Raw genomic sequence first — 23,653 nt, forward strand, 5'->3', positions numbered from 1 at the left:
ATAATTATTATAAAGCCCATGTATTATTACTAAGTACACTTTGAAAGGAATATTCAACTGACATAAGTGCACTCTGACACGGTAATAAGAACGTAATTATCCCTCCAGGTTGTGCACGGATGTCATTTTAATTAAAATATGCACTCTGCTGTATCCTGAAAGGTATGACTTGATGCAGCCAAGATTAATATTTATTTTGTGTGATGAGGAGAAAATACTCCACTCTCCATATCAGTCAGACAGAATTAGTATTTACAAGATCACAAGCTATAATAGTATGTTTAGTTAAGTGTAAAACTGTATTTTAACATGACCATCTTTTATTTAATCTATATACTACAAACTGTTACAGAACAGCAATATCTCGTACCATCTCTACAATTAACAAAAATATGTCTCTGTCACTCCAGGAGATGATGGCAGTCTTGAATCATTGATGCATTGCATGAAACGCCTGTGGGTGTGTAATCATTGCTAACCCAGTAGTTTAGACCTCTATAAACATGTATGACAGTCTTGTTCTGTAGTTCAGCAGTGGGGCTTCACAATTTTGTTCAATAATGCAATATTCAATATCACTGTTAATTATTGAGAGAATATTGATGTTATTGCAACATTTTCATATGCATTTTAACTAGGGTTGTCAACAGATTCTAATTGACTGAATCAGTATTAATAGAAAAGGAAAATTTGGTCTGATGGATGATGTTCTTGGAATGTATTTAGTTTGCTGCAATACTGATATCGATACTTTTGCAATATATTGCGCAGGAGTTTGTATTCATATATTCTGTTAGTCTTAACTTCGAACAAAATCCTATTATGTTTCAAAACTTAAATTACAAATGAAATTGTATTTGCAATGCTTATCAGAAAACAAATAAACAGACAAACAATTTTACCAACACTAGCATTTCACTCTGAACATTGCACTGCTCTTGTTTTGCGCTCTAATACGTCTCCCTCCCTGCATCCCGGCACTTTTGGCAGACGTGACACAATTATGTATAAATTAATTTGTTATCTCAAGTGCAGTTCTGACAAGGCATAAATTGCTTCCCCGGTGCTGAGAGGGTTAGTAGTGTCAGTTCATGAGTCACATGGCGATTACTTTCACGTCTCCACATCCATGTGGGACAATAAAGGATTATCTTATCTTATCTTATGCTGAACAATTTTGGCCGCAGGTGGTTCAAGGGATCAAGTGAGCAGTGGGGAGTGTGATAGAAAGTCTATTCTTATCGACACATGACAACAGCCGTCCAACTGCAGTGTTGCAGCTGCTCGCTAACCATAAAGTATCACTTTTACAGGTATTCTTCATCCTATACATGTTTATACTGCTATATTTTACTGATGTAGCTGAATGCCATTGAAAGTCCTGCACATAGATTGATGTAAGGCTGAGCAAAATAATATGTCTGTTTGCCGTAACCCGACCGACCCAGTGAAACTAGCCGACTGGAAAAAAAATATCAGCATTTTGTTGAAAAAACTTCAAAATCTTGTATTTTTTCGCCGACTCACCGACTGGTCTTTCCTAAACCGCCGTGTGTAATATTTTTATCACGTTGGCAAACCTATCTTTCATCCCAAAGGACTGATAACGCACCGCCCAATGTATGTGCATTTTCACATCCAATCCTACACATGCTTCTGTAACAAAACAGAATGCACATAGATGTCATTATATTGTCAGTTGTCATTGTTAGTTTGACTCTGTCGGCGCCACTGACGTGTCCATAGTTATGTCACACTCTATCGCGGTGTGAAATTTGACTTACGCAATGCATTCTGGGATTGACACACGCCCAGTAGCGTCATCACAACAAACATGGCAGCGCCCGTGTCCCCCGCATGTTCCCTCCGCTCGCCTTCGCTACCAAAATAAAGTATAGCGGCGTACAAAAGGTCGATTGAAATATCTTAAAATCGTGAGATTTAGTCTCCCGATTGGGTTGATCGAGTCGTTTTTCCGTCATTGACTGTTGAAGCCTGACCCCTGATGGTCACTCCGACTCAAAAAATGGCAAAATTTTGATTTTTTTTTGCCTTCAAAGTAAAAAAAAATAAGAATTTGCCTACCGACCAATCCACTTGAAAAATGTTGACTCAGGTTACAGCAAACAGACAATTTATTTGGGGCAGTCTAAGTACATTTAATTTGTAGAGCGCCTTTTATGAAAAGGTTGACAAAGCTCTTCGCAGAACATATCACAAACAGTAATAGAATACAAACAGATTAAAACAACAACCGTGAAAAACAAACCGTAATTGCAAGAAGAAGATTCATTTAAGTCTTATAATTACAAATACTCAGGGAATGCCTTCCTAAAGAGTTTTTTTGCTCTTTTTAAAAGTGGCCATGGACTTGGACGGATGTTCAATGTTAAATTGTGTTTTTTGAATCTCTAACAGATCTGGACTGGTCATGAAGACATGCCAGTGAATGAGCTCTCTTAGATAATCAGGGGCAAGTAAAAACAAAAAAAACAAATACATACACTGCAAATTTACACCACCTTAAAACTAGAAAAATACACTTGTTTTAGGGGAAAATCTACTTGAATTAAGTGAAATTATCTGCCAGTGGGGTAAGTGAATTTTACTTATCAAGAATTCTTGAAATAAGACTTTTTTTCTAAGTGGGTATAACTCTTAAAATTAGCTAAAAACACTTATTCTAAGTAACAATCCAAATTAAATTATCTAAAATTAAGCATAAAACACTAATTGTAAGCAGCAAATTAAGGTAGAAAATCTTAAAACTAGAATATAAAGCTTTTTATTAGTTTTATTTATACTTAATTTTAGCAAATAAATCTTAAATTCTTAATTTGCTTATTTTAAGAAAAAGTAAAAGAAACTCAAAATGAGTGTCAATCTTTATTTTCTAAAATATTGTACACGTTGACAAAATCTTGAACAATCCAGTGCCATAGCTAAGTATAAAATTACATCTGTAATGGACACACAGATTTACTGTTGCAAAAACATTTTGTGGCACAAACATTCACAAAGCAAAGACCTTAAACTTGCTCACCTAAATCTTGCATGTGAACGCTTTTAGAACAAAGCTGCAATTTCAACAAATACAAAAAAACAATGAAGAGAAAAACAGACACTCTAAAATCCCCTTCCTCCATCTCCAAAATACAGCACTACTATCCAATGAAATCACGCCACTCTGCCAGGGCTTTTTTGTATGAGGAGGTGGTGTCGCTCTCATGAATGGCATCCTGAAGTACTTCTGTCTGAATGACAGACAGTAAGGTTGCCACACATTTGGGGTACGTCAGATGGAAAGTGTAATAATAAGACATAAGATAAATTACCCCCTCACCAAGCTGTTCTTTATCTAATGTTGCAACTGGTGTATTGCCCACCGCAATGATGCACTTGCAACCATCGAAAAGTAGTACAGGACAGGAGAGAGTTCTCTTTTGTAGAAAAACATGGGGGTCTTCTGAAGGCTATTAAACAGAAAAACAATACATTTTATCTGGGTGTTGTAAATGTCAACTGTTAGTGTGTTCTTAATGCAACTCTATAAAAAGCATTTTACCTTAAGGCTGTGCAATAAAGCCTCACTGGCACACCCCATTTTTTGGGGCGGAAGCGCTGAAGAGGGAAAGAGTGCTGGTAGCGCCTTCAACGCAATGTGGGCATCAGCTGTAACAAAAACTAAAAAAAAAATTACATACAGTAAATTTGAGGTATAAATAAAGCCACTAATAAAACTTACTTTGTTCCATCATCATAGGTGGCTTCATTGCTTTTTTAGACACCCCATAAAAGTGGACTCTGGAGCAGAACTCCCCCCATCTCTGTCGAACTTGATCCAGGAATTTATCATTGGATGAGTCCAAAATCCTGCCTAGCTCACCCAAAACCTGAAATGAGAAAAGATTATTTGGTGCAACAGTAAAATCAAATCTGACTTTTTATAACTTACATTATGAAGCTCCTTGAAACATGGATATGCTTCCAAGATTTGGGCAGCTCTGTTCTCCTCTCTGGTGGCATTTGAGTCAATGTATGCCCTTCTGGCCTGAAACTCAAGATCCAATAACTGGGACACCGCATCTTGGTTTGGCTTTGGCTTCCTATACATTTCCTGGAGTGTTTTGTAGTGCCTGACTTGTATCAGCAGACTATCCTCTTCCACTAAAATGGAAAAATCAAAGAACATTTCAGTCAACTATTATTTTAATTTACTATTGAAAGCTGATAGGACTTGTTAAAAATGTAATAAAATGATAAAATATCCTCCACTGCAAGAATTTAGGGCGGAAGTTTGCGCAGTAAATTAGCAAAAGAACTGACTTCAGGTTTTACCTTACTGATATGGTTTGACAAGAATGCATTTTGAGTTATCCAAATATGGTCAAATAATGCTTATCAAGAAAATATTGTTTAACAGATTTTGTGTATGGAGTATGTTACATACTGTAGGGTACTTACATGAATTTGAATTAAAATCATCATCAGAATTGCTGGCTGGTGAAAGCAGAATGGTTGATGCCCCACTGGTCGATGTCCCACTGGAATCAGCATCAGCATCATAATCTGCCTTTTCCTCATTTAATTCTTTGTCACTCAAGAAGTCAATCCGCCTTTTCTTTGGCCGGCCTCTCTCAGGTGTCGGATCCTGCTTTTTAACTGGGGATTTTATATTTTGCAATCTTTTTAGCAGGTAGGCATTAATGCTCCCCTGGAAACAAATTGTAAATTATTTTCATGGTTGCACCAAAAAGAACAACATTTAGTCTAAAAAGCAAAAACAAAAAGAATCATACATACATATTTTGTGCAGTCATCCTTGTCCTGCAGCAGAGTAGTATTCCACGATTCTTTTAGCCATTGCAGTGACATCGGTTTTGGAGGGATATTGGACCATTTGACCGGGGCTTGCTCTAAGTAGAGACACCATACTTGTAATGGTCTTCCTCACCAGCCTGCATCTTAACTCTTTAGACATGATACACTCTTCCGTGCCAGTGCTGGCCATGTCACAGTAGTTCTTTCGGCACTGCTCCAATTCAGTATCGGTGTAGACCACATATTCCGGTGGACAGGGGAGCTGCAGGGTCTTCAATGGGGTTGTATTGGGAGAAGCAGTGGTCTGAGGGATAATCGAAGCCTGCTTTGCAGAAACAGTATGGTCTTGCTGTGTTACAGAAATAAACAAACAATGAACTGCAAGTACTAAACATAATGCACATTTGTAGAACCAAATGTTTTAACAAAATAATAAATACCTCTGGATTGAATAATGACCACAATTGTTTCCTTCTTCTGAAATGCTCTGGCCCAAGCAAAAGGTCCCTCAGATCATCACGACTCAGTGTTGAAAGCAAGCTCTCATCAATGTTGGCAGCTAATTACGACAAAAAGACAACATACATTGTTCATACAATGTAGAGCATGTAGACACCAAGACAATATACTTTACGTTACCTTTTAAGATAGATACTGTGACATCATCCAGTTTCTCCATGGCTTTATCACCTGTCAAACAAATTAAATGATTCATGATTATTACTATAGAAAACATTAATGCTAAATTAATTAAATTAAGTTAGTTCAATTACCAAAGTAAACTAACAACTTAAAATAAACCTAAAGATTGGCCACCAAGTAATACAATTTCTGACAAAGTCCAAATATCTAAAATGCTTTTTATTTGAGTCATTAGTTTCAGCTACATGATATAAGCAACGTTTTGAAGACTTGATTAGCATGCCAAGAAATAACCCCACCAGCGTTTCAAATAAAATGAAAGAGTAAATTTTATTTTCTTTAAACACATTGAAAATTTCACTCCTGTATTATACCTAATTTATACAAATGTGCTGTGTGGACACTCTGTGGTCCAATGTGGCGCCAACGCAGCTAGCTAAGTGCAATAGTTGCTAAGCTAACTAGCATCTGTAAGCCTTCTACATTAGCCACAATTTATGCTTAAAAATTCTTGTATTGCAGCTCTATCCATGATTTGACCAAAATTGTATCACTTTTCAATTCTTGCAAAGCATTAGTTATTTGACTAATATAAAAGAGAAATTACAAAAACCTTACCTCGTGTTCCCAAATCGACCATTTTTTTCTCGACTGACTGATGACGCAAGATGCGCAAGATCGATGCGCAGATCGCTCTGGGTCACAACCATTTGGAAATGGCCATGGGGGTGTAACATTGATTTTGTACAAATTCATACCACCTTGCAATTTACGATCTCCAAAAATATACATGCAATTTTTATAATATTATATGGGACGTACAATATATAAAACATGGTAACAATACTGCATTACTAAATAAACTTTATTGAGTGGCCTTGACCAAGTCAAAGTCATCGCTTCCGCTTGATCCCGCCGGAATGTTCCACTGACAAAATGCATTAAATAAACTAAATTAATCTATGTCGTTGTTTCATTTTTTTAATAAAACATGCTTGATATACATATTTATGTTTTTTCTGTCGTTTATTTTGTATGCGCTTTCGGGTCACTGTTGTTCATTATTTCCCCTTCTTATTTTAATAATCCCACGGTGTTTGTTGGTATTGTCCAAACCCAGCGCGGCAGATTATTCTCCATTCAAACAAATTTGAGAAGAAGACACGACAGATTTATCTACAAAAGTGATTTTCTGCTTTTGGGATATCATGGCCTGTTGGAGGTGTGTGTCCCTTTTAAGTCATATTAATACTGCACATGGATTTATTATAATATACTGTATTAATACTGCACATGGTCGGAGCCCAGACTTCCGCGTCATTTGTGGAGTGGATGGATGCGCCGAGGAATATCGTGTTTTCAACTCCTTTTATTACCATCTCCGACGCACGCATTCGCATTATTTAGCTACTGGGAACCCTCCAAGAGGATGGCTGACCACCACATCCAACGCAGCTGCCATAGGACGAGAAAACTTTGGTACAGTTGTTTTTTCAGACTGTACCGAAACAAGGTCCGGGGCGGAGCAGGTGCGCGCTGTACCCGGAGCGGACACGCCATCTACCGCGTCTGCTTCATCTGCAACGCTGGAGCAACAGGAGCCACCGGGAAGTTTTGTGGAGGTGGAAGATCAATGTCAGAATCAGGTAATGTAACGATTTATGATTTTATGATTACTTTATTCGTGATGCGCAATACGGAGTACAGTTGTTCCGTTATTTCGAGTCGAGACGCTTTAGTAAATAAATGTCTTTGCGTAACAATTCTCCTGGAGACCCCCAAAACGGGCTATTTGTATGAAATCTAGCCTACATGTTTGCATTGGTACGTATGCTGTGTTTGTCACTGCGCACAGAGTGCTCTGGCCTGCGATGAGCCTCAGATCTGTGAGCGCTCCTGAGGTGAGAGAGCGAGTCCTTTGCCTTTAGTGGCCTTATTATAGTGGCCTTATTAATGGTCTAGAGAGGTACACCATCAACACGGTGTTGGTTGGGCGTGCAGTGCATGGTTACCATGGTTACCCAGTGCTCATAGAACTTTTTTCCATCTCCTCTTAACGTTGCGTGCTTCAGGTACAGGTTCTTGCATGAACAAATTGACAAAATTAAAATATTGGCTTTGGTTGATTGAGGTTTTACAGAATAGTAATGCTGGACTAACTATAATACTTTTTCCCCGTTCTGTAGAGTGGAAGAGCAACTATGGATCTTGCCAGATGTGCTGCTGCATTTGCTATTGGTGTGCGGGAGCAATGCCACCTATCTCAGGTAAGATTTGTTTTTATTTTTTTACCAGGCATATTTGGAGTCATGTCAATGTGATGTAAAAACATAAAAACATGGCCATTCTTATATTTTGATACTAGCATGGCAGGTATAAAAAAAATGTGGTTATGCATAGTTCCACAGAAATTAAAGTAGAGTCAAGTTCAGAACAAAAGTAGGACAATGTGCAATAGTCAGAATAAATTACCTAGGTAAATATTTTGCGATCTTACGATCAGATTTTTACACACGCAGGTAAAAAATCTGGTTTTAATAATTCAAATTGTATATCTTGCCAATACATCTATAGCTGCTGCTAGTTAATTTTTTTAGTTCATTTGTTTGGCCTATATTGGTGAAAAGATGAAGAACACGCTTTATCATTTTTATACTAAACAAAGAGAGTATAATATTAAAATGTATTAATTCATTTGATGAAGGATATTTTGTTGTCTACCTTGTTATGTTTTTTTTTTTTTTATTGAGATGTTATGTTTGTTTTTTAAGATTATTTTTTTCAATGATTGTATGTTTTTCAGAGAAGCGTTAACAACATTGTCTCAGGCATCCAGCAGTATCAAGTGGCACTTCTGAGTTCCCTAAGAGAGAACATCAGGACTGCCTTTGAAAGACATTCCAACATTGAACATTTACAAGAAGAGGTTCTATCAACACTGGATCACTTTCAAGATCCTTTTGCCGTATTTTCCACAGCGAACATGCAGGACAGAGCAATGCAGGAGCTTTGTAACCCTGTCACACCTGAGGAGATTATCATTTCCAAGTATGCCTGCAGAGTTAAAAAGGGAGAATCAAGGGTTCTTGCAATCAAAAACAAGTGTTTCTACTATGTCCCGCTTATTGAAAGTCTTAAACAGCTGTTGTCTAACTCAAAAATATTTGAAATGCTCAACACCAGTCCACAAAGTTGCCCCAAAGACAGTTTTGTATATGACATTAATGATGGAAGCATTTTCAAAACCCATCCATTGTTTTCTAAAAAGAAATCTGCTTTACAAGTGATACTGTACTCAGATGAGATTGAAATTTGTAATCCACTGGACTCACATGCAGCAGTAAATAAATTACTAATGTTTTATTACACTTTAGGCAACATAGACCCAAAGTTTAGGTCAAAGCTTGCATCAATCCGACTCCTTGCAATAGCGAAGGCAAAGGACATTGATGAGTGCGGGGTAGATGTTATATTAACTAGAATAGACCAGGATTTGAAGTTGCTGTACAATGGAATAAATATTGATACTGTGAATGGGCAATTTCACCTAACTGGTGCAGTTGTCGCTGTGTGCGGTGACACACTTGCCCAGCATGAGCTTGCAGGTTTTAAGGAAGGAGTTGGTTTTGCATACAGCAAATGTCGTCATTGTGAATGTAAACTTTAATGAAAGGAGCTTCACTAAAAGGACAATGGACCGACACATTAGGCAGTGCATCGAAATCGAAAGGGCTAGCACTGAATTCTTAAAATCCTCCCTCAAAACTATGGCATAAACCGACAAAGCAAGTTGGTTGATTTTCCAGGTTTTAATCTAATAGAGCAAATGCCACAGAATATTATGCACATTATTCTTGAAGGTGTAGCACCTATGGAAATTAAGTGTGTGTTGAAATACCTTATTCTCTCTGGAAAGTTGGAGTTGGACATGTTTAATGCAGCGATGCAGACATTTCCTTTTTCTTCAGTAGACGTGCGTGATAAGTCCTCTCCAATAAGTGTTGCTACATTAGCCTCAAATGACAATAAACTCAAACAATCATCTGGGCAAATGCTGATATTGATAAAGATTTTGCCATTCCTCTTGGACAGTGTAGAGAAAAATCCCCATGTCCGTTTTATTTTGGATTTAATTGAAATTGTAAAAATACTTTTTGCCCATGTTGTGTCTGTACAAACTGTGTTAAAACTGTGTTAAAACTGAAACAAATGATAGAAGATCATCTCAAGCTATTTAGACAACTCTTCCCAGAAAATAATATAATCCCAAAGCAACATTACATGCTGCATCTACCTTCTCAGATGATGTCTCTGGGACCTGTTATAAGGCATATGTGCATGAGATTTGAGTCTAAACACTGTTTCTTTAAACAATGGTCTTCCAAACTGAACTTTAAGAATGTGTGTAAGTCCCTTGTAAATCACAATCAGTTATTGGAATGTTGTCAAAATGAAGCAGGCACCGAGCACCCGATTTTTTTACATGAGAAAGAATTGGGTCCTGTTTCAGAAGTTGCTAATATTGAACATGTCAGAACAAAAGTTAGAGATTTCTTAGGGATGGACAATGTACAACATGCAGTGAGGGTGAAGTGGCTTGTTCTGTATGGTAACAAATACATTTGTGATAGGTCTCTGATAATCATCTCTGCAAATGGTTCAATTCCCACCTTTGGGCTTGTAAAAAAAAATTTCATTGTTAACTGTGCGTTATATTGCTTTGAATACCAGGTTTATGAAACAATGGGTTTAAACAGATTTTATTGCATATGAAATTGCTGTACCTAACCTTGCGCAAGCAACAGAACTGACAGATGTTGAAAAACTTCTTGACTATACATCATATTATCCAATCAATTTCAACAGCTGTGTGTACGTTATGACAAAATATAACCTTGAAGATGTCATTGTAGTAAAAATTAAAGATGATTTGGATATTGTAAGGGTTCTGTTTATTACCTTATTTGTAGTGGTTTTGAAATTATGTGCCTAAGCATTCAATAAATGCATATTAAAATGTTATGGATGTCACATTCTTATTTTTAGGAAAAAAAAGTTATTGTACCTAAAATATTCTTGTTTTAAGAAAGGCTCCTATTTTTAACGTCTGAAAACTTGTTCTGCTTGTATTGCATGTATTCTTACTAGATTATAGATTTAAAAACTAAATAAGAAAAAATATATATATTTTCTTGAAATAAGCTTAATAATCTTACACATTTAGCGTTTAATGAGTGAAAAATTCTCAAAACAAGATAAGTAAGCTTTTTTATCTAGATTTAAGTGACTTAATCTTGGTTAGTTTTATGAAATTTGCAGTGTATTACTTCATATGCCTCCACTAGGAAACTACTCTGGAGACCACTACTTCTTGCACTATTGGATAGGATCTGGGGTCTTATTTTTTGAAATGTTGTGAATGTGAATTTCTGTATCGTGTTTGTGATCTATAAAAATACACATTTATTTAAACCGATTTAAACCAAGAGAAGAGAAGTTTGTAGAAGTTATTTCATATAATATTTTCAGTAAGAATTCTAAGTTTTATAAATGAGACCTCTGACCATTAACTTCGCTTGGTGGCATCATCTGCTTGTCTCCATAGAGATAGATACTGTATTTTTAAGTCTCCATGGAGATGTGACTGCTTTGCCTCGGATTTTTCAAAGCATGGAAAGGGTTGTTTTACTTTGTTTTACTTACCCTTTCTCTCTCTGTGTAGTATGTTTTCCAGCGTCGGGAACGGCTAAAAATGAAATTGCCGATAGCACGTTGCATGCTAGCTGATGATTGCGCCCAATTGGCTCTTGAATTCTATGCACAAAGGTGATACATATATGTGTCTGACCGTGGATAAAGCACGTACATGTCTACCCGGAGACATTTTGCGTTATTCACAGATTCTGAAAGTGTGAATTCAAAGCTTTCCAATGATGTCTCACTCATGCACATCTGATCATATTTGAGTAAGTTGTGGTCATTTGAATGTATACAACTTTCACTGAGAAAACGGCCTCTAAAGATTTTCACCTGAGTGAGCCCAGAGTCACAGGGGGGCTCATTTGCATCTCATTGAGATAAGCCCTCCCCCCTGTCACACTGACACCACCTTCCCCTACAGCTGTCACTGAAGACTCAAGAGGAGTGTTGTTATTGATGTGAACTGGACTTGAATCAGAATTAGAAGTTACTATATTAAAATGGAAATACTTGGATTACAAAAGGCCCTGAATAGCATCAAAGAATCAGAATCAGAATCAGAATAGGGTTTATTGCCATTTGTCGATAAACATAATTCACAGGTGATTCAGTGCAACACAAACAACAACAGATAAGATAAGATAAGATAGCCTTTAATGTTACAACGCAGTAGATACAGGGGGAAAGGACAGTAACTTATAGGAAGTTTAAAAAACACTCTTAATAGAAGAACTCTTATAAACAGATGCCAGGGCCAGGTATATGAACTGCAACGGGTCCATGGCTTTGAATATATGAGATATGAGATAATAGATATGATATGTACACCAGAGTCCAATTACATCAGAGATCACATCCTCATCCTCTTCTTCGTCTGTGCACTCTTCTGTGCTGTGACTCTCGGCGCTGGGCATGTGATGTCTTTTGCCTCGTCAGCACAGAAAGGCCTGATTTTTTCATGCAGATAAGTCTGCCTGTCAATGTCCAGTCCAGGTGGGACCAGGACATGGAGATTGTCAACCGGAGGCAGAACTGCTGAATTGCGTAGTAGCTGAAATTCCACTGGTTCTGCTTCACAGTGACTTTTCGCAAGCACCACACCTGGTCTCTTGGCATCAACGCTGTAAACAAATAACAGGACATTTAAGAAATGGCAAACTATTTCACATTTTTTTTAACACAATGTGAGAGTTTCAACATAAATACCTGAAGTGCTGATAACTCTTGATTTTTGGAAGCCGTCTGAAGAAGGGACTCAGATGCTTCTGCCAGTCCAAGTTCTTGATAAACACTTTGCCATCCGCCGTTCCAACAAGCTGTGTGAATATTATTCATAAACTGAGAAATGCCATATAGAGATGAGAATCAGATAAAGCCAGATGTAGAAAATGGTCCTATTGACAAAACCAATGATATTATGGGCAATGGAGAGATTGTGTGTTCAATCTGATCATTCTTCTGTTCTCATTGGAATAGATTTAACATGGAAATATATGGACAGTGGCAGTGCAGCCTGTCCAAAAAAAAGCTTTGATTACTGCACACGCTTGCTGTGTGTTCTCTACATTAAAAAACATACAAAAAGGCAACAGTTATTATAGACCCAAGACAAAACAAAAAAGAGAAATGGCCCCACATTTATGTTTCCTTCTCTAAAAAATGTCTGGTCTTTACCATTTGGCGATGAAATATAAAGAAAAGGGACTAATGCAAAGAGGCCTGGTCTGCAAACAACTGAATATAGACATGCAAATAATCACATTTCAATCGTGATTACAACTATTGCTCCAATCATACATGTGTGTTACGGCCCAGGCCTCAAGCTCGTCCTCAAGCTCATCTGCCTTGTGTGCATTTGAATCTGGCTGTGGGAGACATTACCTGTTATTGGTGGACTGCTCTCAAGCCTGGCTCCTCCTCCCTCTGTCCCAATTGGTTCAGTGCCCTCCTTATTATGCCCTGCCCAATGTTTACTCTTTTTGACATTGATTGGCATCTCCATTGTTATCGCACTGAAAACGGCTTTTTAGTCAGTGTAGAGGTCAGCAGGTCATCTAAAACATTTTAGAAACGGTTAACTAAAACACCAGAAGAAGGATTATATCGTATGGCTGTTCCCAGAGGGGCTTGTGGAATAATGCCAACTCTGGCCAACCCTAGCTCCTCGGTCTTGTGTATTCAGTACAGGCACCTTTGCATTTAGGAGCATCTTAATTCATAAATAAAAAAATCTTTACGGAAGTAAAACTATGATAAATATTTATTTTTGCGATGTAGATTTTAATTTGAAACAACACAGTCTTTCTCTGTCCTCATTTTGTACTGTACATTGAAGGAACTCGCTAAACACACAGCGGCATATCAACCACGCATGCGCAGCCAGGGAAACGTTCTGCTATGCTGGGGACGAGCCAGAATGAGGCTGCAGGTGTGCGTCCTATGATTGACATGTGAATTAACCACCCGGTTGTCCACGCCACGAGGAAATTTGGCGACTCAGATTTGGCGCTAAAAAATCCTCTATTATTCCTTTAAGCTACGTCCACCTTAAATCTGAAAGTTAAGATATATAGTTAGGATAAGTGCACCAGCTTGTTTTCTGTGTGCTATGCCCAGGTTTAACTTTTACGCCCAGTGTGGAGCAGGCGTAAGGCAGGGACAACATGAGAGAAGTGTGGCCACTAAGCGTTAGACCGAGAAGCGCCATGTGACCTTGTTCGGCACAGCTTCTCCCACAGGCCCCAGAGCGGCTCTGTCCCCTTTGATTCAGCGTGAATGTGGTGATTTCTCCCCACGTTCTCCCGTGAGCTCTCGGGTTTGTCCCGTGTGCTGGCAGCACAATTCGAGCTCCCTTTGTTTTACAGACACGTCCACAAATGTGCTTCTTGTCACATCTATGGACTATAAAATAAAACAAGAGCAAAACTAAACAAGAAGGCCCAGCAGAGGATGTACTTCCTGCAGCAGCTGAGGAAAGCAAAGCTCCCAGTGCAGATGATGATACAGTTCTACACGGCCATCATTGAGTCCATCCTCACCTCCTCCATCACCGTGTGGTACGCTGGAGCCACAGCCAGGGACAAACAGAGACTACAGCACATTGTGTGCTCTGCTGAGAAGGTGATCAGCTGCAGACTTTCATCTCTGCAGGACCTGCACGTCTCCAGGACAATGGGACGTGTAGGTCGGATCACAGCTTGGATATGGACAATTTGAGCCACTCCCATCAGGCCGGAGGCTACGGTCCATCCGGACCAGAACCTCCCGCCACAAGAACAGTTTCTTTCCCTCTGCCCTAGGACTCATGAACATTTCTTAAACACTGTCACGTTAGCTATAATTTAAACAGTCACTGCACTGTTCACTTTCTGCACTACATATGTAAATTCAAATTTTGTGTACATAGTAAGCCTATTTTTATTTTATTTTAGTCCTACAGCAGATCTATATAGGTTGATTTTTGCACCGTATCACCAACGCAAGTCTATGTTTGTGAATTCTGTTCCTTAGCAATAAACCTTTTCTGATATTGATTCTGATTTTGGATAAAGGCCCCTGTAGCTTCAAGCTAAAGAAGCAGCTTTAAAAAATAAAAACAAAAATAGATGTAATACACAACTCCTGGAGAGTCTATGATGTTTTCAGGCAACAAGCTCAGAATCCTCTGTTTTCTTGCGAGACCAGGCACAGCTACGATTGGTGTTAAATTGAGCTAGTGCACTTGGCGTAGCGTAAGGGTTAGGCCGGATTTAAGTTACAACCAGCTGGTGCACTCGGCTCATGCACAGCTAAACACAACTGTTTTGAGCTTAGATTTGTCATTTGTCACATTTTTCACAGACCACAGTCACAATGTGCTTCTCAGACTGCAATAAAACTCAATAAATACAAATATAACATGATAGATTACAATAAAATTCACAGATTACTTCCATTGGGCTTGAATTAGTAGAGTAGTAGTAGTGAGCGCCACAGTCCAGAGAGCCAGGAACACTTCAGCTGGAGGATTTTACCTACTGTGCATATTGTGGAACATTCCAGGCCAAGCAATGAGATCTCATCAGAAAATGTACACTTACGTACATCTTAAGAATAATGTTGAAATTGTCTTTCTCCCATAATTGAGCTTCTCAACTAGATTCATCGATTTAACCCTTAACCAATATAAGTTAGAGATGAATGTAAATTACCTACTTCTTTTACAAGCTTCCCCACAGCAGCCCACCAGAGTAGTTCAGTTTCATGCACATGTAGCGTGTCGGCGCATGGGTAAGTGGGATTATGTGAGTCTATAGGCAGGCACCTGTGTCTCTACAAGGTGAAAAATATCATGATCACAGAAGCTGGCCTTAGACAGGCTGAATAAAACAACACGGCAGCTTTAGTCAAAGTAATGACAGGTAACTGGCTAAGAAGCTCTCCTCTACATCAAAGATTTTAAGGATTCAAAGGAGCAGAAATACTGTGATAAGGTATGATTTAATGAAAAGAGTCTCAGGAGCAAAGGAAAAGACAAGTAGGTGGTGTGAAATCTGTGTGGAGTCTGCAGCAGACTCCTCTAGTCCAGGGGAACCCACACTTTCAGGCTTCTAATCCCAAAACCCCCAATGAAAAATATATGATGAAAGTCAAACATTGTAAAGCCAAAATTGCTAAATGAACTCCATCCAATCAATGTGGTCTCGCTTCATCCCATCTTTACTGTAATCCTTTTGACATTTGACTCATTGTGTGTATGTATATAACCTATTGATTTGACAGTAATGGCGACGTTGTCCAGCTCACAAAACAGGCTAGTTTCGTGAGCTCATGACTAATAAGAGAGAAACTCTGCTCCTCAGACATAATGAAACACACTTGTGTAAGCGCTCTATCTCTGTATAAAGTCCTTGGGGAAAAGGAAGGATGCTTTGATGCTACTGCACAACATCCTTTTGGCCTATAAAGAATACGGGCAGGTAAAATGGCTATTGTTAAAACTGGGAAGTATATCGTTAAAGCAGCACATTTAGGATGATCTGCATTTAATATAAAACCTTTTATTGAACAAAGAACAAGTATGATGGGTTTTGGGGTGTAAGTGTGTTGTTTGTGAGAGAGTGATCCACCCTGCTTCACATTGCTTTCTGAAAGAAAAAGAAAAGAAAAATACACAAAACTGCATATGATTTCAGAAACAATGATGCATGAGAGTCACTGGAAACAATTTAAACTAGATATATCCTCTTATTGTCTATCCTCAGGTTTTAAAAATGAGCTGAACATTGCGTTGCTCTTGTTTTGTGAGAGATGTGACACAATTATTCATGAGTTTGTTATCATCCCCATCAGTGCCATTTTGAATAGGCATAAATTGCTTCCCCAGTCATGGGTGAAGTGTGTCGGTTCATGACTCCCAGTGGTACTTACTTTCACATCTCCACATCCAGTTGTCATAGTTTTGGCGAATTTGGAGAATTAATTATTGATAGCAGCAGCCCACAACTTCAGCTGGGTCACTATATCGCTAATAATGTAACTTGAAAAAAAATAGAGAAGTCCCATTGAGATCCCTCTTTTTCAGGGCCAAGTTATTGTATATATATTATGCTATTATAAAATATAACCCATGAACAGACAACCTATGATTGATAGGTTAAGGTCAATGATTGCATTTCCAGTTCTTTCAGAAGAGTGTTGAAATTAGATTTTGGAGTTGAAAAGCGCTCCGTAAAGAATTCCAATCTGTAGCAACACATTTCACCCCTCTCTGTTTTGGCAGGATCATTATGACAGCCAAGTACTTAAAAGCATTTACAACTTCAGTTACTGAGTCAAACCACAGGAGGAACATTCTTCTCTCACTTCTAGAGAACAACAATATCACATGTTTTTTTCCGCATTAAGGGAAGGTTTAAACCAAATGAAATGCCCTCTGCAAATTGCCTAAGGTTTCATTGAGTGAAGATACAAAAGAATAGGTGATAGAATGTAAACATTTTTTTTTTTACTGTCACATATCAATTATACTGTATAACATGGACAGAAGTGTAGACTTGAATAGCAGATTCTATATGAGTGGTATTTATTTATCCAAAGTGCTTTATTTATGTAAAAGCAATTTCATGTCTGGCCCTCGTCCCTGATCCATTTCAACATTTGTGGATTTTTTGTTTTGGATTATTCTTATGCAAATACCATGTAATAAATGGAGAAAACTGCCTCTTGTGCCTATGTGTCATTACCTCATTCCAGAATCTGAAAGCCTCAAATTGAATTACTTTTATACTATGGCAAGAGAAAGCAAAGTAATTTATTTTCCTTTGGATATGAATCAGCACTATACAATGCAAACCGTTCTCAAAGCATTTCCTCATATGTGTCCATTATTCATTGACTTTCTAGTTGCTGTCTACTGGTTTAACTTGCCCTTGAGTCAAATTACCTAAACCTGTGCCTTTCTCTGGCTATTCCAATTTACAACCACCATCAATCTTGCCGCAATAAAACATATTTACCACACTTTCCTGGGCTATACAGCGCTCCTGAATAAAAGCCACTCCCACGAAATTTACAAAGAAACAAGAAATTGTATATATATGGGCTGCTCCTGTCAATAAGCCGCATGTGCCAACTTTGTAACATGAGATATTTACACATGCAGGTTGTCTTTTGAACCGGGGGTCTCACCAGTGGACCACGTGGACTGCGCAGCGGGACTAGTTAGAGTTGGATTGTAATAAAACACACACAGAACACAGAAAACATACCACAACTGTCCCTACTGTCCCCTCTGTCCTTGATGACTCTGTGTGAGCTGATTTACCTGTGTCTGTGTCTTCACATCTGGTTCATCTGCTTCTGAGCTTGTGCTTATCGAGTGAGTGTTACGTTGGTAAATATATGGTCCATTGTAGTGATGGAGGGGTCTGGTCTGGCCCAGAAATTGTCATTTCGATGTAGCAGCTGTCCTCGCTGCACGTTTGTCTTTGTGTTTCGCCGCATCTGGATTCACTTCCTCATTAGACTCATTTCTCCATGAATATGAGTCTGATTGTAATAAAACTCACAGACCACACATTTAAAAAATCAATAAAACCCAATATTTCTCAGTGTTTTCATATGTCAAACTGAATTATTTGCACATGAATACAATATTAAAATGCAAAGTGACCTAATATTTGCTGCTCTGTATGTCTTTGTTCTGCAGGAGTGATGTCTGCCACTGGAAATGGATATGTGATATACATGAGCATCAAACGCAAGACCAAACTGAGGCCTCCTGAGTTTATGACTGTTAACCTGGCAGTATTTGACTTTGGAATATCTGGTAAGCCACGGGTTAAATATGTATTATTTTGAACTATTGATGGATTTTATGATATCAGTCAATCATCTATCATTATTTTAGAAAAACTGTTAAATATAGCTTTTATTCATTTTCAGTGTTTACTTTTACCGGTAGATATTTTCCTGCATGCAACATCTAATAATCTGGTTATACGTAAAGGTGCACTGGATGAGAAAAATGTCCACAGTGAGAAAGATTTTTTTTGTTCCCACCTGTGGCGTGAACTTGTGGAATGGCTTGAGTATTGACATTAAACTAAGTCAAGACATAATCAATCAAAGATGCTTGGAAGGGTGACACTAGTTTGTTTGTGCAAACATTCTGTTGTTGCGTAGTTGCAGTTTTGACCATATTATGAGTCATCCATATGCTGAAAATTATTGTTTTGTACATGTGCTGTTTACTTTGGCATTTATTATGTATATTATGTAAATACACTGTAAAACTTACAAGAGGTGTTGGATAAAGGTTTTAAAATGTTGTTCTAATCCTTTGAGCATCAACTTATAGTGTATTATAATGATGTATTCCATTTTTATAGTTATTCAACAGTCAATATGAGAATGCTTTCATGCATGTTTTTTTATTTTAATGATGCTCCAATAACTAAAGCTGCACTATGCAACTTCTCTGGTGGAGATTTTTTTGCTTGCCTGGAATGTTTCCTATTTTATAAATGCAGTATCACTGCAGTATCACTGCTACACAACACATTGTAGCATTGACACATTTTAAGTCATTAAGTGAGGCCATATTGTGAACTTGGCATATATATATATATATATATATAAACACTAACATGCCCTAAATCTGTCATGAGTGATTTATGCTCCAGGCGAACTATAACTCAAGTGTTGATTCTATCTGCTCACTATATTCTCACTCTATTTGGAGCTTTTGAAATGTACGCTATTTTGAAGTTCTACCATTGTTAAGTCAGATTTTGTGCGCTCACGCTTTGCCTGAGTCCATATGTTAATTCAGACCAGTTTGTGACAGGAGGGAACACTCCTTGATTTGTCAGAGGTGGTCTTTCTCAAGCATTCTGTTTCCCCCATCAAAGTAATACATGCACAATAGTATAATCCTCATTAAGTACTTAGGGATGTGGAGACATAATGTTTTGTTCATAAAATGTGTCCCTACTTAAAAACAAATGAAATATCAAATATACAGCAATAATTTATTCCTGTTCTTGTTTTTTTTTCCTTCTAATTATTACTTAGTTTGTTGTGCTCCAAACTGCACTCAAAAGAACACAACCACAAAGGAGTTCATGCAAAACTATTTACAGAGAAGTACTAGAAAACAATGTATTTTAAATCTGAGATAGTTAAGATTAATTAAACTCATAGTTCACTCCAAAATCTTCAGATAAGTCATTCCATAAATTCTTATGTTTGCTGTTTCCCCATATAGATATAAATCCAAATTTAATAATTAGTTTACCAAGTAAAATCTCAGTTGACTAAGGCACCATTGATTATTAATTATTAGACTAAACAACTAAAATATTATTACTCTATTTAGTAGAATAGATAATCCTTTCCTTTTAAATTGAAACCTAAATATATTAGTATCAATGATTCAAGTTGTAAAGAGCAGTATTCATGTAGTAATTTTACCCAAATATATGTAATATTGATTTAATCTCAATTGCTTGTTGTGCCAACCTTTGAGGTCCACCTGCAGTGTTTTTGAAGCCTCCCAGGGGGCCCCAGACCCCACTTTGGGAATCACTGAGGTTGAACGGTGCACTTCTGGAACAGTCTTCCTGAAGATGTGACAGGCCTCTACGCTGAAAAAGTTCAAATCTAGGCTAAAAACTGTTTTGTTTAGCGGTGCAGTTATTTATTTATCTTCTCTTTTATTGTCTGTTTGTGATTTAAATGCATTTTTCCTGTGGTGTGAAATGCCTTGTGTATGAATTGTTACACACTTAGATGCCAGTAATGGGGTTATTTTTACTTTTGAACATATTACCCTTCTTTTACTTGACAACACTGAAAACAAGGCTCTTGCTTGTGCACAATATTTGAACGGAGTCTGAACTGGCCATCTGTAGGTCATACGAGGGGGTAACGCAGACCATGTGTGCCTCCTCCTGACTCCACAAAGCCCTCTCATAAAGTAATTTCCCTTACTCTACAACTCAACCTTGTGACCAGACAACACAATAATTCTTCTATCAGTAAAGAATAATATATTTTATTCTCTTAATTCACCGTAAAATTGTAACGGACATGCCATTGGATTTACTGATGATTGCTTCAAATGTAAAGATGGAGAGAACCTGGTTGAACCTACGATACTGAAACTGGATGTCCCCTGGAAAAAGGAACAAGACAATATAGATTGAGAGTTTTAAACAAAAAAATGTAATACAGTTTCAGCAAATACTAGTGCTTTTGTATATGGATATTATCAAGTTCATATACTGTAAATCCACCTACTTGAGGGAGCGTCAAGCTTGACACCAGGATACTGCATCTGACTCTTATTATTCTCTAAAGAGGAGCAGAAAATGGATGATATTATTATAGAACAACCCTTGGATTGCTTGTTTATTGTCAAAACGTGGCAGGACAAATGATTTATCCACGCCACGAGGAAATATGATAAAAAAAATTGCTGAAAAAAATCGTCCATTCCCACCTTTAAGAAGAGCAGTCTTGATGCTGCTGAACTGAGTCATGACCGGCCCATCTCTAATCTGGGGCAAAGTCCTTGAAAAGGTTGTTTACCAACAGCTCACAGATTTCCTCTTAATAAACGACTCGTTTGATGTTTTTCAGTCAGGTTTTAGACCTCATCACAGCACTGAGACTGCTCTTGTCAAGGTGACAAATGACATCCGCCTGAACACTGACACGGGCAAAGCCTCAGTCTTAATTCTGTTAGATCTGAGTGCTGCTTTTGACACTGTCGATCATGGGATCCTCTTACAGAGACTAGAGGACTGGGTGGGCATCACTGGCACTGCCCTAAACTGGTTAAGGTCCTATCTGGAAGACAGGAACTACTTTGTTGAAATTGGCAGCTGTGTCTCTACCCACTTGGCCCTGATCTGTGGAGTGCCCCAAGGGTCAATTATGGACCCCTTCTGGTCAGCCTATACATGCTGCCGTTAGAACAATTTTTTTCTGCGTAGAAACTGTCATAATTAATTATATAATTATATATTAACTATCACAATTATGCAGACGACACTCAGATCTATGTTTCACTGTCGGCAGGTGACTATGGACCAGTAGATTCACTCTGTCACTGCATCCAACAGATCAGTTTGTGGATGCAAAACAACTTTCTCCAGCTGAACTCAGACAAGACTGAAATCATCGTCTTTGGCCACAGAAACAAAGAGAAAGTGCTAGCGGTCACCTCCAGAGTCTCGCTCTAAAAACTCTGTTGTAATTTATTCTTGTTTCTATTAAACACTGATATACTGACTTAAAGTAGAACTAAGTAACATTTTCACCTTATTGAACGTATATTTTTTGTCTGTGATGGTTAAATATTTATTTTGGGGCATTTGAAGTGACTGTCTCTGAGCAGAAAACATGTCTGACATTTATTGACATTGACCTGAAGACAACTCTGCTGATGAATCCTGGCTCTTTTTTTTCATATTTGGCAATGTGAAATGTTTTTGTATATGATTCAACTTCAACAGAAAGAAAGACAATTCTAAAAAAAAAAACATTTTCGTACATCTTCTGAATTCTCTGTCTTTTCACAAGGGAGCTCTATCGCAAGAGTTACTTTGTTCTGCTTTAAGTGTACCGTGAATCAGACCAATGACATCATCACCGTTTGTATGTGAAATGTGAAATGGTCACATTTATATAGCGCTTTTCTACCGTCACTCAAAGCGCTTTACATCAAGGAACCAGTCACCCATTCACACACACATTCACACACCAGATGTACGCAGACACTGGGGGCCAATTGGGTTAAGTCTCTTGCCCAAGGACACAACAGCAGTATTCACATCATTGGATCAGAAGACAAGCACTCTACCACTCATGTGTGCACCGAGGTCTCTTGATCAATAAGACAACACAATGAGCATTTGTGGAAACTTAGATTAATTAAAAAGTTAAATTGTTTCAATTTATTAACCAGGTTGAAATTGAGACGTCTTTTTCAAGGGAGACCTGAGGCAAAGTGAAAACTATGACAGCATGCAAATCATACAAACATTAACACAATTATGAGACATTTAAGAACAAATAAAAATAGAGGCTACATTTAAAAGCAGAGACATATCTTAATTTATGTTGTTATGTTCTTTCCTGATTGAATAAACGTTAATACATTATACTATGACACAACTGGCTGATTGTTGCATTGCAGTATCTAACTGTCATCTTGTAATCACCCTCAATTTAATATATTGGCCCTGTCTATAAGCTTGTGAAAGTACTCATTAATAAAAAGCATTCTTTGGCCAAATTTGATCCGGATTGAGGGGTAAAGCTTAAGGATGATATGAAGCATATGGTGCATTAGGTGATGAGGTTATGCTAAATGTGCTCACAGATGCTCAGGATTTAAGCATTGCTCTTATATTATGTATGCTCAACATGGCAGTTACTGGGACTTTCATTTAATTTTACATCTAATAAACTTTCAATTAGACAAATATGTATGTAGAAAACAAAGACATATTTCCTTTACTTAGAGTCAGCGTTTCATTTTGTTGTTCAGATGCTTGTACTTATCTCTATTCTCCCATTAGACAGACTAAAGATACACGTTGCTTTACTTCTCAATTACCACAGAAAACTTGAAGCATTAATCACACTTTTTAGTATTTTCTCCTGGGAGCCAAACCGATCTTTAATGCCAGTGTCAGTGAACAAAATTCAAATATTAGGATTGTGATATGGTGCAACATAAAACAATAAATAATAATATAGTTTTCCATGTCCCCAGAGTTAGTCTCTGTGTCTGGAGATCTGGTCGCCGAGGCCCCTGCCGTCGACTGCCGCCCAGATCTCTCTGCGCCGGCCCCTTATGGATCCTCCTGCGGGTGGTGGGCCCACGGGAGGGCGGCCCCACGTCGCTCTTTCGGGCTGTGCCCGGCCGGGCCCCGTGGGGTAAGACCCGGCCACCAGGCGCTCACCATTGAGCACCCATTCCAGGCCTGGCTCCAGG

The 23,653-nt window shown here is 38.1% G+C and overlaps 1 protein-coding gene and 1 long non-coding RNA gene across 2 annotated transcripts in view; one reads left to right on the forward strand and one right to left on the reverse strand.

Annotated features, from left to right (window-relative positions):
- The window catches only part of opn5 (opsin 5), an 85,477-nt gene that overhangs the window by 41,172 nt on the left and 20,652 nt on the right, over positions 1 to 23,653 (forward strand). Inside the window, exon 3 of the mRNA XM_072440467.1 lies at positions 18,353 to 18,472. Within this exon, the coding sequence (XP_072296568.1) occupies positions 18,353 to 18,472 (120 nt within the window). The remainder of the gene's footprint in view (positions 1 to 18,352; positions 18,473 to 23,653) is intronic.
- Positions 4,844 to 5,528, reverse strand: LOC140364953 (uncharacterized). Its single transcript, XR_011927747.1, has 3 exons — positions 5,461 to 5,528; positions 5,262 to 5,380; positions 4,844 to 5,170 (listed from the first exon to the last, which is right to left on the reverse strand). It is a non-coding gene; the product is annotated as an uncharacterized lncRNA (long non-coding RNA).

The sequence above is a fragment of the Eucyclogobius newberryi genome, unplaced genomic scaffold (genome assembly GCF_026437365.1).
Source record: "Eucyclogobius newberryi isolate DKJ021-1_F unplaced genomic scaffold, fEucNew1.0.hap1 SCAF_1, whole genome shotgun sequence".
Lineage (NCBI taxonomy): Eukaryota > Metazoa > Chordata > Actinopteri > Gobiiformes > Gobiidae > Eucyclogobius > Eucyclogobius newberryi.